Below are 13,176 nucleotides of genomic sequence, written 5' to 3'. Positions count from 1 at the left end.
TGTATAATACAGGGTTGCTGCCTCCTACAGTGGGGGAAATAGCTATTTGAGCCCCTAAATTTGTTGTAAGCTTGCTTATTTACAAAGAAATGAACAGTGTCTATATTCTATTGTAGTTTAATTTCAATGGAAAATTACAGAACATCAACCAAAAATCCAGAAAACACATTTAATCAAAGTAATGAATTGAGTGAGTTAAGGATTTGAAACTTTACAGTCCTGCCAGAATTCTGGCTCAAACAGATCAGCTGTGTCCAGATTACAATTAATAAATCATTCAGTCAGTCAATTGGAGATAATCTTTATATGAACTCTTTATGTGTGTAAACGTCTGTCCACGTGGGTCATAATAGAGCACCAAGGCAACAAAAGGATGGTTAAAGAAGAAGCATACTGAGGTGATGGAGTGGCCTAGCCAGTCTGCAGACTACAGTGTTATGGAAAATTTGTAGAAGGAGCTGAAGCTTCAAGTTGCCAATTGAAAGCTAAGAAACCTAAAGGATTTCAAGACAACCTGAAAATAGGAGTGTGCCAAAATCACTCCTGAGATTTGTGCAAACCTGGTGACTAACTTTAAGAAACGTCTTACTGCTGTGGACCCCAACAAGGGTTTCTCCACCAAATATAAAATCATCTTTTGATCAAATACTTATTTCACTCAATGACATGCAAATCAATTTATAACGTTTTTGTAATGAGGGGTTTGTTGTTTGGTTTCTTTTGGTTGATATTCCATTTCCCATATACAAGCTTGTTTTGCCATTCAAAGCTTTTAAGGTTAAACCAAGAATTTGACTTCGAAATTTGAAAGCTAAAGCCTGGATTATATTCGGTTGCAGATATGGCCAGCTGGAGACCCAGTGACCAAGTAGTGATCCCAAGTCAATACCAGACACTGACTTGCATAGATGGATCTTCTCTAAAATCACTGGGATATGCGTCAGTCTCCATCAGCCCCCAATGCACTCAGTCAGTCTAGTTACATCTGTCACTGCCGATGCACTAAATTTGAGTTTTATTGTTACTGAAATGTGGGTACGAATGTAGCATTTTTGAAAATATTTCATTAATATTTCACTGATTTTGACTTAATTTTACTTATAGTTGTCAAAGCTTATTAATATACAGTTCATTTGTGGGGCTGTGTTGACCTCTTTGTACAGGACTAATCCCCCCCAGCCCCATCATTAACACAGACTCTGGTAGAATTTCATCAGAAACGAAGAAAGTATTCATGCATATCAACACTTTATAATGCTACCAGTAATATACCTAAGAGAACCTGTGTAGGGAAAACAATATGAAAATATGAAATTGTTATCACGGTCAGTTAGATAGATGGATTTGTGTTTGGCGCATGTTTTTTCACCACCAGAATCAGAAAACTTTATTAATCGCCAATAATAAAATTAGTTCAACTGAGCTGTAGTATCTTCCCCACCGTTGTTTGATGAGATCTTCTCAAAGCCCTTGAAATGTTTCGCTATTCGCGCGATATGTTACAAAAGTCTCGCGATAGCTTGCTTCTTGTTTAGAATTCTCGAAAGATGGCGGCGGCGGCGCCTCCAGATGAGGCCAGCCTGCAGTCTCGCATCAGTAAGTTAGCCATTTATTACAATACTCGATTCGGTTTTGAACGTGGATAGATAACCGAAATGCCCCTGAGGTACACCGACATATTTAGTCATTGTGAATTTTTCGCTGACAGCTTCCTCCCCCGGGAGCAGAGAGGATTTAGCGAAAGCCATTAAATTAAAAAGTGCAGCAGGCGATGAGGAACAAACTCCAACAGTTATATACGGTTTCATAGTTGCTTCATTATGAGTTTAAACGTAGTTTACTGTTGTCCGCTTTAGCTCAGTGATACTACAGAAAGGTGACATTTAAATTTAAAGGTGTCAGTAACGCTCAGCTGAAGGCTAAAAATCAAGCAGCTAGTTAGCTTCTGGTTGTTTCCTTGAGGACCAGGTTTAGCAGGAAACCTGTCACACCTGGGCTATAATCTGACACACGACTCCAAAAGCGAGCCACCCTCTTCATCTGCTCCAAGCAAGAGAGCTCATTTACATATTGCACACGCTCACAGGCCACAGCTGCTGCACAGAGTCAGGTGTAAAGCGACAGGTTTGACTGCCTTCACAGATCTACAAATAACAACCCGATTTAAAGTGGTTCTGTCCCAGTTTTCAGGTCTGAAATTCAAAAACACGCCAAGCATTTAAAGCAAGTTGAGGATATGTTTGTTTTCAATTTTACACAGATAAGGCCACCAATCCTCTGAATAAGGAAATTGACTGGGACTCAATAAAGGGATTCTGTGATCAGCTCGAAAATGAACCGGAAGGGTGAGTTGATGATGATTCATGTGTTTCACAATTTCACACTGAAATGGAGACTAACGTGGTGTACCAGCGGTTGACATTATCATCCTGACAACTTGTGTCCATTTGCCTTCAGTTTTTTAGAGTAGTATTGATTTAAAGGATTTTTGTAAGGCATTTTTTAACAGTTTGCTTGTATGTGACATTTTAGGGATGCAGGGATTTAATGGTGAAATGTCTATATTGGCTTTAAATAATTTGACTTGGAGCACTTCGGAAATCTTGAGCCACCCCTAATTTCTTTATATTTGGCAGGAAATGGGGAAGCAGGTGTAGGGAGTTATTAAAATATGCAAAAATAAATGGAAATGCAATATACAAGAGGGAAAAAAACAAAGTTTGTAGAATTCCAACGTGGTTGAAAGTGACCACCTTTATTCTTCTATACAGGCTTGATGACTAAAGAAGAGAGATACTGTTGCTCTTCTTTAGTTATCAGGAACAGCTCTCCATGCTTTTTGAAGAACATTCAATGCCTCTTCTTTGGATGTTCCCTGTAAAGATAATCCCACGTTGCATCAATAATGTTGAGGTCTGGCATCTGGGCAGACTATTCCATGATAGTTTTCCATAGTGTGTGTGTTTTTTTGGGTTTGTTCTTTCTCTTTTTATCCAGGAAGGCTTTTACTGCATTAGCAGTGTGTTGGGATTATTGGCATACTGTCAATCAGATGCTTTCCAAATTGTACTGTGTGTTGGATAAAACTCTGACAATAGTTTTCTGTGTTCATAATTACAAGATCTGTAAATGTAGCCCCAAACCATGACAAAGCCTCCACTGTGTATTATAGATCTTATTATTATTATTATTATTATTATTATTATTATGTAAACACTCACTGTTGTACTGCTGTCCTGACCTTCTATGTATTGATTTGAACCAAAACTTTTAAATTTGGATTCATTGCTCTATCAGGCCTGTTGTCACAGGCTTTTCAGTCCAGTTCTTGTGTGATTTGGCATACCTCAGCCTTTTCTACTTGTTTCCTTTCCTTAAGAATGGCTTATTCCCTGAGTCAGGTGCCTTTTTAATGCACGAATTCATAAGCCAGTATAAAGTGACAAAAAAACATCCCTGAAAATGTTCAGGTATGAGGACTGAACTGAAAATGAATGAAAAAGCAGCCGAATGTCCAAAGAAAGACCTTTAGATAGCCTGAAGAAGAACTGATCAAGATCACTTTAAAAAAAAAAAAAATTACACTGAAATTTTCCTCCTTGGAAGAAAAATGTAAAGACACGAGGTGGCTCAAGAGATTTCCACAGTACTGTAAATTTGCTGATGCCAGTGGCAGATGTCGGTTCCAAAAATTGGTAGTGTTTAAAACCAGAATTTTATAATTAGTATTTTACTAAAAATTTAAATTAAGGTGTTGTACAACCTCCTAAGTCTGTCACTGTAGTGAAACCTTTTTGTTTGTTTTCTCAGGCCTCAGCTTGCAACCAGACTTCTGGCACATAAAATTCAGTCTCCTCAGGAGTGGGAGGCGATGCAAGCGCTAACGGTAAGATCGTCCTGCACACAGCATCAACAAGTGCAAAGGTCTGCAGGATGTCATGTTAAACTCTGCATGTCTGTGCAAATGTAAAACCAACAACCTTTGAACACAGGTTCTTGAGACGTGCATGAAGAACTGCGGAAAGCGATTTCATAGTGAAGTGGGGAAGTTTCGCTTTCTCAATGAGCTAATCAAAGTGGTTTCCCCAAAGGTAACGACTGTTGTTCTATATTTTGCTTCACCAGTTTGACTGTAACCAAAGATCCATGAGAAGGTTTTTATAGTTTAGTATAACTACTGAAAATGACAGCTATTTGATGAATCTCACAAAAGATGGAGCTGTATTTAGTTTACAGTTTGTTTGAAAACACAGCCTGGATAAGGTTTTAATGTTAAATCTTGTACCAAATAATTACTTCCTTCTGACCCAATTTCATTTTCATTTGTGAAAGAATAAATCTGTTTTTCTTTAGCAGTAGTTAATACCCATTCCCCCTCTCTCTGTAGTATTTAGGAGCCCGAGCTCCAGATGCAGTGAAGAAGAAGGTCTTAGAGATGATTTACAGCTGGACGGTGAGACTCCCAGATGAGACCAAGATCTTGGAAGCATATCAGATGCTGAAAAAACAGGGTGAGCTCTCCTGATGTTTTAGAGTTTTATGTGTAACCATCAAGACAAATGACTTCTACAAAGTTTAAAATAATGAACTTGTATGAAAGCTCAGATTCAGCCGTATTTTTCTTGTCTTGATGCTGTGTGATGTTGGTGACACAGATGTCTTTAATAATGATTGTCCCAGCAGCCCTTCCTGTCTGCTGTTCAGGCCTTTTGTTTGTGAGAGGCAGCCAGTCAGGAAAAAGGTGCAGTGTTTCTCAAACTGCAGGGCACAGAGCCACTTTAGGCAGATTGCAAAGAGTAGAATTAGGCTGAATTAAAAATCCTTTTCTTGAGAACAAATAAGTGTTTTCTTATGATTCTGACTTTTATTTGACTTTAATTTTAGTTTTAGTTATGTTAAAAAAAATGTGGCTTGTGGGTCGTTGGATTCTTTTGGTTTCTGACGTGTGGAATAGCAGAAAAAGTTTGAAGGGAAGGTGGGCCTAAAGGTAGAGGACATAGGGCTCTATTGAGGTCCAGAATAACATAAAATGTCATTATTTTGAACCGTTAATCATGCAAAGCTACTCCACCTGTTTCAAGAATGAAAAATAATAGGCCCGCTTTAATATCCTATTGTTCTCCATGGTTGCACATTAGTTCATCGTACATGTTTTACGGATGTTTTTAATTCCCCCCCTTTTTTTAGTGTTAATCTGTTTTTTGGTTCCCCATTCTTTTTGATTAGTAGGGAGAATGTGTCAGTTCTCCTTTCTAGCACAAGCATGAGACTGATGTCCTTAGTCATGGTCATCTGAACCCAGTCTGATTGCAGAAACAGACTTTCCCCTCCAACAGTTGTCATAAGTTCCTGTATTATGTTAGCATCAAACTTGGTTTTTGTATTTTTTTTATATATATTTGAAGACTTATTTAAAATTATTTAATGGGTGTAGAGTATTAAAGCAATAGTATCACAGGCATCGTAGTTGAAACAGAGGTTAAGGTGACCGCGATTCTTTATCTGTGATTTATAAATAGAACCGATATTTAAAACGCAGGTGGCCCTTTCAATAGATGTTGTATTTTTCAAAGGTTAATAAGTGTTCTTGTTTTTTCCAGGCATTGTCAAGCAGGATCCTGTGCTTCCCGTTGACAAGCCCCTTCCACCCCCTCCACCCAGAGCCAAAAGTGCCATCTTTGAAGATGAGGAGAAATCCAAGGTGTATATATTACACAAGTAATCAGGACGCACCAATCACATTGTTATTATATTTCCCCTTGTGGGACTAATAAAGGTATATCATCATCATCATCATCATCATCATCATTAGATAGACTTGTGAAATCATGGATGTGTATTCCTGCACCAATGAGTTCAGGTTTTAGAAACAAATCCGTCATTCATTTTCTGTTCTAGGATGGGCTTTGTTCCACCACAATCATCACGAGTTTATGTTTCCCATCAAATGATGTAAAGTTGAACTCCTGGGAAAAACTGGGGGAGCAGCAGTTTAAAAAATTCTCTTCCTCTTTCCTTTCCTCTCCTGCTTCTGTCTCATCCTGTTTTTATAGACGCTGTCCCGCTTGTTGAATAGCACTCACCCTGAAGATTTAAGAGCAGCAAACAAGCTCATTAAGGAAATGGTCCAAGAGGTGAGTCATCGGCTTTGTTTGCTGCGTGAGGTTTACAACATGTGCTCTCACATACATGTCCCTTTGTTTGACTCGGTCTTCTTCAGCTTTTATGGAGATGGTGTATTCATTTAATATTTATGGCTTTAGTGAAATGATCAAACATCAAGGCTTAAATGTTTTAATAAATTATTGAGAATGACTGTGCAGAGCAATAAAAAACTAATACTTCCCATTGATCAAGATTAATGACAGTCAATCAGATGACACGCATGAATTTTGGTGAAATAAAACTTAAATTCATTATTAAATGACTTAATTGTGGGGTTTTGAAATGTGCACTTGCTTTACTTTCATATTTTGTGGCATTAAATATTAGTCGTGAGCTATAAGATGTTATTTATTTATTACATCTGTCCTTCATGGCCTGATTGAGTGAAAAAAATTAAGGTCTGCAAAAGTTTCTTTTGATCTTGGGCACTGTGTGATCTCACCGAACGTTTCGTTAGGACCAAAAACGAGTGGAGAAAGTGTCGAAGCGAGTGAATGCCATCCAGGAGGTGAAGGAGAGCGTCAGCCTGCTGAGCCAGCTGCTGGAGGGCTACAATAAGGAGAGCTGTTCCCAGAGCAACCAGGAGCTCATTAAGGTTTGTAGGACGCAGCACATTAAAAAGAGCTGCTGCAGGTCTCGTGCTCCCACTGGTACTGATCAGCAGGTGTGTGATTTTAGGGTTTCATGATGTATTTTTTATTGCAGGATCTCTACAATCGCTGTGAGAAGATGAGGCCTACCCTATTCCGATTAGCGAGTGACACTGAGGATAATGATGAAGCTTTAGGTAAGATTGTTACCTATACAAACAGATAAAAATTAGGCCTCAAAGGGTAAAATTTTTGTCTTACTGATTAGTTTTCTGCTTACAGCGGATATCTTGCAGGCCAATGACAGTTTGACGCAGGTCATTAATCAGTACAGACAGCTCGTAAAGGGAGAGGATGTGACTAAAGATGGCATAAACTCGTCTTTACAACCAGGTGGGTGCCTTCAAAGTCACAGCTGAAGATTGCAGAAGTCTTATTTACCATCTATTTGAGTTTACCTTAATTCTCCCTCAGTTTCTGAGTCCCAAATGAGTATTTTCTTTCCAAATCAGGCAACAGTAGCTCAGCACTTGTGGATCTGACTGGCCTTAACATATCAGCCAACACCGCACCGTCTAACACAGACTCCTCCAGCCTGCAACTTCTGACTCAGAATATGGGCTTGAGCCTCTTGGATGATGAGCTCATGTCACTTGGTAAGCAGGAAAAATCATGTGGTTTGTGAACAAAAAGTTAGAAAGCCAGGAAGCACATCCCAGTCTGCTCAGCACAATTCTGCCTTATTTTCCACTGATTCAAGCGCAGCATCCTGCAGAGACGGACCTCCTCTGTGATCCTGACCTCATTTTCCAGAGACACCTGTGTATAGACATAATTAAGGAAAATATGAAAGAGTGAAACATAAAGTTTTTAGATTTTTGTTAGCGCTCATTTAGTTTTTAGGCAGCACATTTTGTACTTATTTTCATTATTTGAGTCAAGTTTTTCTGCATTTAACGTGAATAATGGCTACAGCTAATGTTAGAAAGTCACGTCACTTGACATGCCAAGTGCTGCAGAGCAGAGGTCATTGGGCTGTTTTCAATTAGACTTTTTTAAATAAGAATCATGCATTTCTGCTCCTTTCTCCTTTATAAGGAGGACAATCCTACAGTTTCATTTAAGATTACAAAAACAGATGAGAAAAGTCACCTGTGATAAAATGCAATGTTCTGTAATAAATGGACAGTGTGGAGGAGGGAATAAGGGATGTAAACAATCACTTTAAACAAAATTATACACTTTAATGTGATCTAATACCTAGCGGAAAAGAAATGTGTTGCTGGCCAGATCACAACAACTCTAGTCTCTTTCCCTTAGTACAGTATAAGACTGTAGTGTATGTAAAAGATTGATTTCACCATGTTCAACAGGGCGTGACTCTAGTTGGAGCACATTATATGTAATCTGACTTCTTTCTGCACCAAGTCTCTTACTTAGTATATTATGGTACACGTAACACAAAAAGGATGATAAAGCAGGGTTTGGATTAGTGTGGACATACCTTGTGTGCGTGTCTTCAGTTGCAGTGACTGTGTCTGTATACAGTGTGTGCTCTTTGTTTTTTCTTTAAAAAGGCTTCAGTGATTCCAAAAAAATGACCTTAAATTGGATGTAATCTAACTTTTGTTGTCTGTTCTCTCAGGACTGAATGTAACCGAAAACGGTGACTCTCAGAACACTTTTCAGGTGCGAAGTAAGATAATACTTAAAATGCTCACAGTAAAATTATTGTGTGACATGTTTAAAATCTTAAACTTACTTTACTGTTACCCAGCTGTGGTTCTAAATAAATCATAGCATGTAAAGATCTTACACAGTGGATTCCTGCCACTGGTTTAATTTTCTGTTTTACGCCATCTTCATCTCCTTTTACACTAAAATAACTCAGTTTTTCTCTCTCAGACATCAGATATAACAGAGGTATCTACTCAATCTGCACCAGCTTCAGTGTTGCTACCAGCTGTGGTTCAGAAACCACGGGCTCCACCAGTAGGGGGGGCTACTGCTCCTCCTAAAGCCATGGAAGAGCTGGACCTGTTGGGAAAGGCACTGCTGCAGCAATCTCTGCCTCCAGAGAGCCAGCAGGTCAAATGGTAAGTGCTTTTGTCATCACCTTTGTAGCGTAACGTGCTGTTGTTGGAATTTGACATGCACAGAGCTGCCATATAACATGTGTCCTTGTTCTTTTTCATGTAGGGATAAGCTACAGCCTCAATCAAGAGTCCCTTTACGAGATCTCCAGGCTAAATCCAGCTCAAAGCCCACACCTGCTGCGACTTCCACCTCCACCTCTAGTTCTGCTCCTGGGGCCAGTTCCGTCATCCATTCAGAGCAGTCTGATGCTGTGCTGCTCTCCAATCTTACACTCACAGTTACTGACAAAGCCTCATTACCTACTGCTGACACTTACGACAGCATCTCTCTAGCTGATGTTACTGTGCCTCTGGAAATCATCAAACCTAGTAAGCACTGGAACAAAAAGTTAGCCTTAGTCATGAAAGGTTTTGTGAGCTAATATGGAGGTAACATAAATTGAAATCCTCTTTCTTTTTATTTCTTTCAATCTATTTCAGGCACCTTGTTACCAGTCACTGTATTTGATAAGCACAGTCTCCGGGTTTTGTTCACCTTTGCCCGCGACTGCCCTCCATCACGACCTGACGTGCTGGTGGTGATCATCTCCATGCTGTCTTCAGCCCCTATTCCCGTTACCAACATCCGCTTCCAGGCAGCTGTGCCCAGAGTAGGTTCCTGTTTCCTGAAATTCGTACTGATGGTAGCAATGGCCATGTCTTATGCTTTTGATCCAGAAATTCTTCATTGTTGAGATTAAGTCAATCTCTGTTATTCATGTGAGAGCTTTTGTTGTTTTAGCCAGCTGGAAAACATGTAGGTTTTAATGTGTCAATGGGTGTACATCATCTAGGTGATGAAAGTCAAGCTTCAGCCTCCCTCCAGTACTGAGCTGCCTGCCTTCAATCCCATCTTGCCTCCAGCTGCCATCACACAGATTTTACTGCTAGCGAACCCTCACAAGGTAATCTACGTCTTCAACCGCATTGTTTATACACTGCACTTTGCTTGAGATCGCCTCTGGTCGGAATATCCATTTTATTCATTTTATACATTTATCAGTTACTCGTCAGTGTTTTATCTACAGTAGATCAGTCAGCACGCCCCTCCACAGTTCGAGGTAGCAGGCAGGACTACTGTCACAGAAGCAAAGTTTGTGTTGTTTCTTTATGTGTACTGAGAATATTTTTCACTGCTTTAATTTGCCATAATTTCATTTAATTTGATAGCTTTCATTTGCAACACGACACTAAAGCGGTTATTTGCTCTAAAGGCAGGCTCTTTTGGCAAAAAATGTACATTTATCTCAGAGCACAGGTTACTGTTTAACGTTTCAAAACACAAGTCGCAAACAAACCGATGAATGCAGCAATTGCCACATTCTCTCAGGTAAAATTACTGTTATTAAAGGAGGCTGGTGGCTTTAAAGAGAACTTCCCTGTGTTTAATTGGTGTTTGTCTGAAGCTGTGAAAATACTGTAAATAAAACTGGAACACTTTAATTGACATTGTGTTTAGGTGGCGAAAATATATATATTGCTTCTTACCTTCCTTGCAGCAGTATATTGCTCACCTTCTGTATCTGTCTTTTAAGGAGAAATGTTGATGATTGTATACTAAATGTGCAAATGCAGCAAAGAACAGTGATAGGAGTGAAACTGTATATCACCGATGAGTTAACCTGTTTGCTTTTGTGTCGTCACAGGAGAAAGTCCGTTTGCGGTACAAACTGACTTTCAACCTGGGGGACAAATCTCACGATGAATCTGGTGACGTCGACCAGTTCCCACCTCCAAACACTTGGGGAAACCTTTAGTGTGAAGGACCAGTATCCTGTCATGTGATCTGCTGCTTCCTTTACATTTAGGTTGAAGCTTTCCCTCAATGCTGACTGAGGCCCGGAGACCTTCTTTACGTTTCAGTGGTTTCAAACTCTGGAAGCAGTTGCGGGAACCAGCTTCCACCGCGTGCCTTGGTTCACAGCCTTTTTGTCCTTATTTGATCATATCCGTGTTCCCGAGCGTTGCTGCTGATCGCTTTTCTTTTCCTGTCCAACAATCAGTCCAACGCAGCGACATAAAGCCGACTGCCCGAAATGATTCAGTGCAGCGGCTTTTGGTAAAACATGTTTTAAAAATTGAATGTGTGCATTTGTCCAGTATACATACTGTAAAGTGTTAACATGTAATAACAGCTCATATCTGACATTTATGTTAAAGGAGATGCTCGATCGGAGACTGCATTTCAGCAGATGTTTGAGCGTTCATGGCAGATCTGTCACTTTCATACTCACTTAGGTCAGCTGAATGTTTCAAGTGAGGTTTTTAAACAATCTTACCAAAAGCCAGAAAACATTTTGTGATTTAGAATATTCTTTGTTTTCTTATTCATTTCTTATCAAATGATGGAATTTAGCACAACTTTGGTGCAACGCGTTAGCAAACCGCCTCCAGTTTAAATGAAAACTTGAAGAGGAAAACAAGACAAACGTTCATCTCCCACTTATGACACCACCGAAGAAGTTTTCCGTTTGAGCCAAGGGGTAGAGCTGTTTAGCATATAAAAATAATGATCTGTAATGATGCAGTAACTAATTCAATGATGAATTGGAATGTGATTTATTTTTTCCTTTTAAAGAATAGTCTGAGTTTTAATGTATTTGGAGGCATTACACATGGTTGGTGTGGGTGTCAAAGCTGTGAGAATGCGCCTGTTTTCACAGCAGCCGTGTTAGCGGGTCACAGTAGGAAAAGCACAGGTGTGACTGAAAACTCGAAGGAAAGCTTTGCTTTGTTCAGCTGGACCAATAAGTTTGGATTTGTGAGCCAGCATGGAGAATACCAGGACCCTGAAACCGAACCAGCTATTGTTTACTTTTTTGTTTTTTAAGATTTATTTACAGCGGTGCTTTTTCTCCTGTTGTGTCAAAAGGCCCACAAATGAAATGGCTGCCTCTAAAAATATCTGCACTTTTGTGTTATTAAAAGATTGGGACACTTTATCACCTTATGTTACACTCAGGATTTTGAGTTAATCTTACATGCTCTTATTGTGTCTAAATTTGGCAAATGAAATCATTCCCGTGTACACTACATGGTCCTTTTGTTTTTATGCCTTTATATGGTTGATTGACCCAAAGATTGACCCAGTCTTGAGGTGACATCACTGGCATCTGGTTGGATTCTGCCACGTGCCTGAGATGAAACCTTTTCTTTTTTTTCTTTTCCTTTTGTACATATATGTATACAAATGGCTGACCTGATCTTTGTTTTCATTTGTTCATATACTTACCGGGAAAGACTTTGTGAAACAAATGACACACAAAAATGAATTCACGGGATTATTCTGATAACCACGGCTGTTGAGTTGATTGGAGCACAGTCTGTTAAGAGGCAATTTAAGAAATCACTCACTGTGTAATATTGATTCCGCTGTACATGTATTAAATTTAATTTGATAAATTGACCCATGTTAAACTGTGCAATTTTCCCTTTTTAAGATGGTTCTATGTTATAAATCTGATGTTTTAATTTATCTACAGGCAGTTTTACTGCTATCATCTGGGATTAACAGGGAGAAAGCAATAATAAAGGTAAACTCCACTCCAGGTTTTGATGCTCTAGCAGTTTGTCAATAAGGTAAATTTCATCAATTATGGGTAGTTGGTGTGAAAAACGCTGAAACGGATTTGATTCCATTCAGATTTGCATTATAAAAATACAAAGCAGGACTGCCATAACGGTATCAAACATAGGTTGGTTTTTTTTTTATAGATAATTTTTGTCTTTACCAGTGACGGCAGATAGGAAAGTGGGGCCAAAGAGAAGAAGACTTGACCACAGGCCGCTGCACTCTGGTTATGCAGCATATGGCTGGCTGCTGACCCACTGAGCTAAACTGGCACCCTTCTGCTACTACTACTGACATGTAGGTGTGGAGGCTTTCCACTCGAAACAAATTTAATAAATTAAGTCGATATTGTACTTTTTGTGGCACACTGTAAAAACTAGAGTTCACAACTGTAAGTCTTATTAGGCTCATCCATGCTCCACATGCTGTGGCTTTGTCCGACTTTTGAGAACTGCTAGGTTTGGGTATTAATAGGCCAGCTAAGATTTGTTATTATTGCCACAGCTAGTTGCACGTTTTCCACAAAAAGGAATAAGTAAATGCTAAAACCGAGAGAGCAATTTGAGGTATGGTTATAAGTAGATCGGAGCGGATTCCCCCTTTACCAAACCTGTTTTAGATATAAATACTAGGCTGAAGTTTATAGAAACCATTTTCTACAAAAAAAACTGCATGTAGCACATTCCTTGTAACCCATGTCCATGTTAGTCATAAT

General features: G+C 39.3%; 1 protein-coding gene across 1 annotated transcript; it reads left to right on the top strand.

Moving 5' to 3' along the window:
- Window positions 1–1,526: 1,526 nt before the first annotated feature.
- Window positions 1,527–12,296, top strand: LOC102798724 (ADP-ribosylation factor-binding protein GGA1-like). Its single transcript, XM_006790620.2, has 17 exons — window positions 1,527–1,596; window positions 2,261–2,345; window positions 3,811–3,886; window positions 3,993–4,091; window positions 4,388–4,511; window positions 5,601–5,701; window positions 6,054–6,134; window positions 6,623–6,760; window positions 6,871–6,952; window positions 7,038–7,148; window positions 7,268–7,411; window positions 8,401–8,444; window positions 8,661–8,851; window positions 8,955–9,220; window positions 9,332–9,501; window positions 9,685–9,795; window positions 10,537–12,296. The coding sequence occupies exons 1-17, from the start codon at window positions 1,548–1,550 to the stop codon at window positions 10,645–10,647; spliced, it is 1,983 nt and encodes a 660-aa protein (XP_006790683.2). The 5' UTR covers window positions 1,527–1,547; the 3' UTR covers window positions 10,648–12,296.
- The last annotated feature ends 880 nt before the right edge of the window (window positions 12,297–13,176 follow it).

The sequence above is a fragment of the Neolamprologus brichardi genome, chromosome 6, assembly GCF_056152115.1.
Source record: "Neolamprologus brichardi isolate AB-2024 chromosome 6, ASM5615211v1, whole genome shotgun sequence".
Taxonomy (NCBI): domain Eukaryota; kingdom Metazoa; phylum Chordata; class Actinopteri; order Cichliformes; family Cichlidae; genus Neolamprologus; species Neolamprologus brichardi.
Note: the sequence above shows the minus strand (reverse complement) of the source record. Positions and strands in the feature narration are given on the sequence as shown.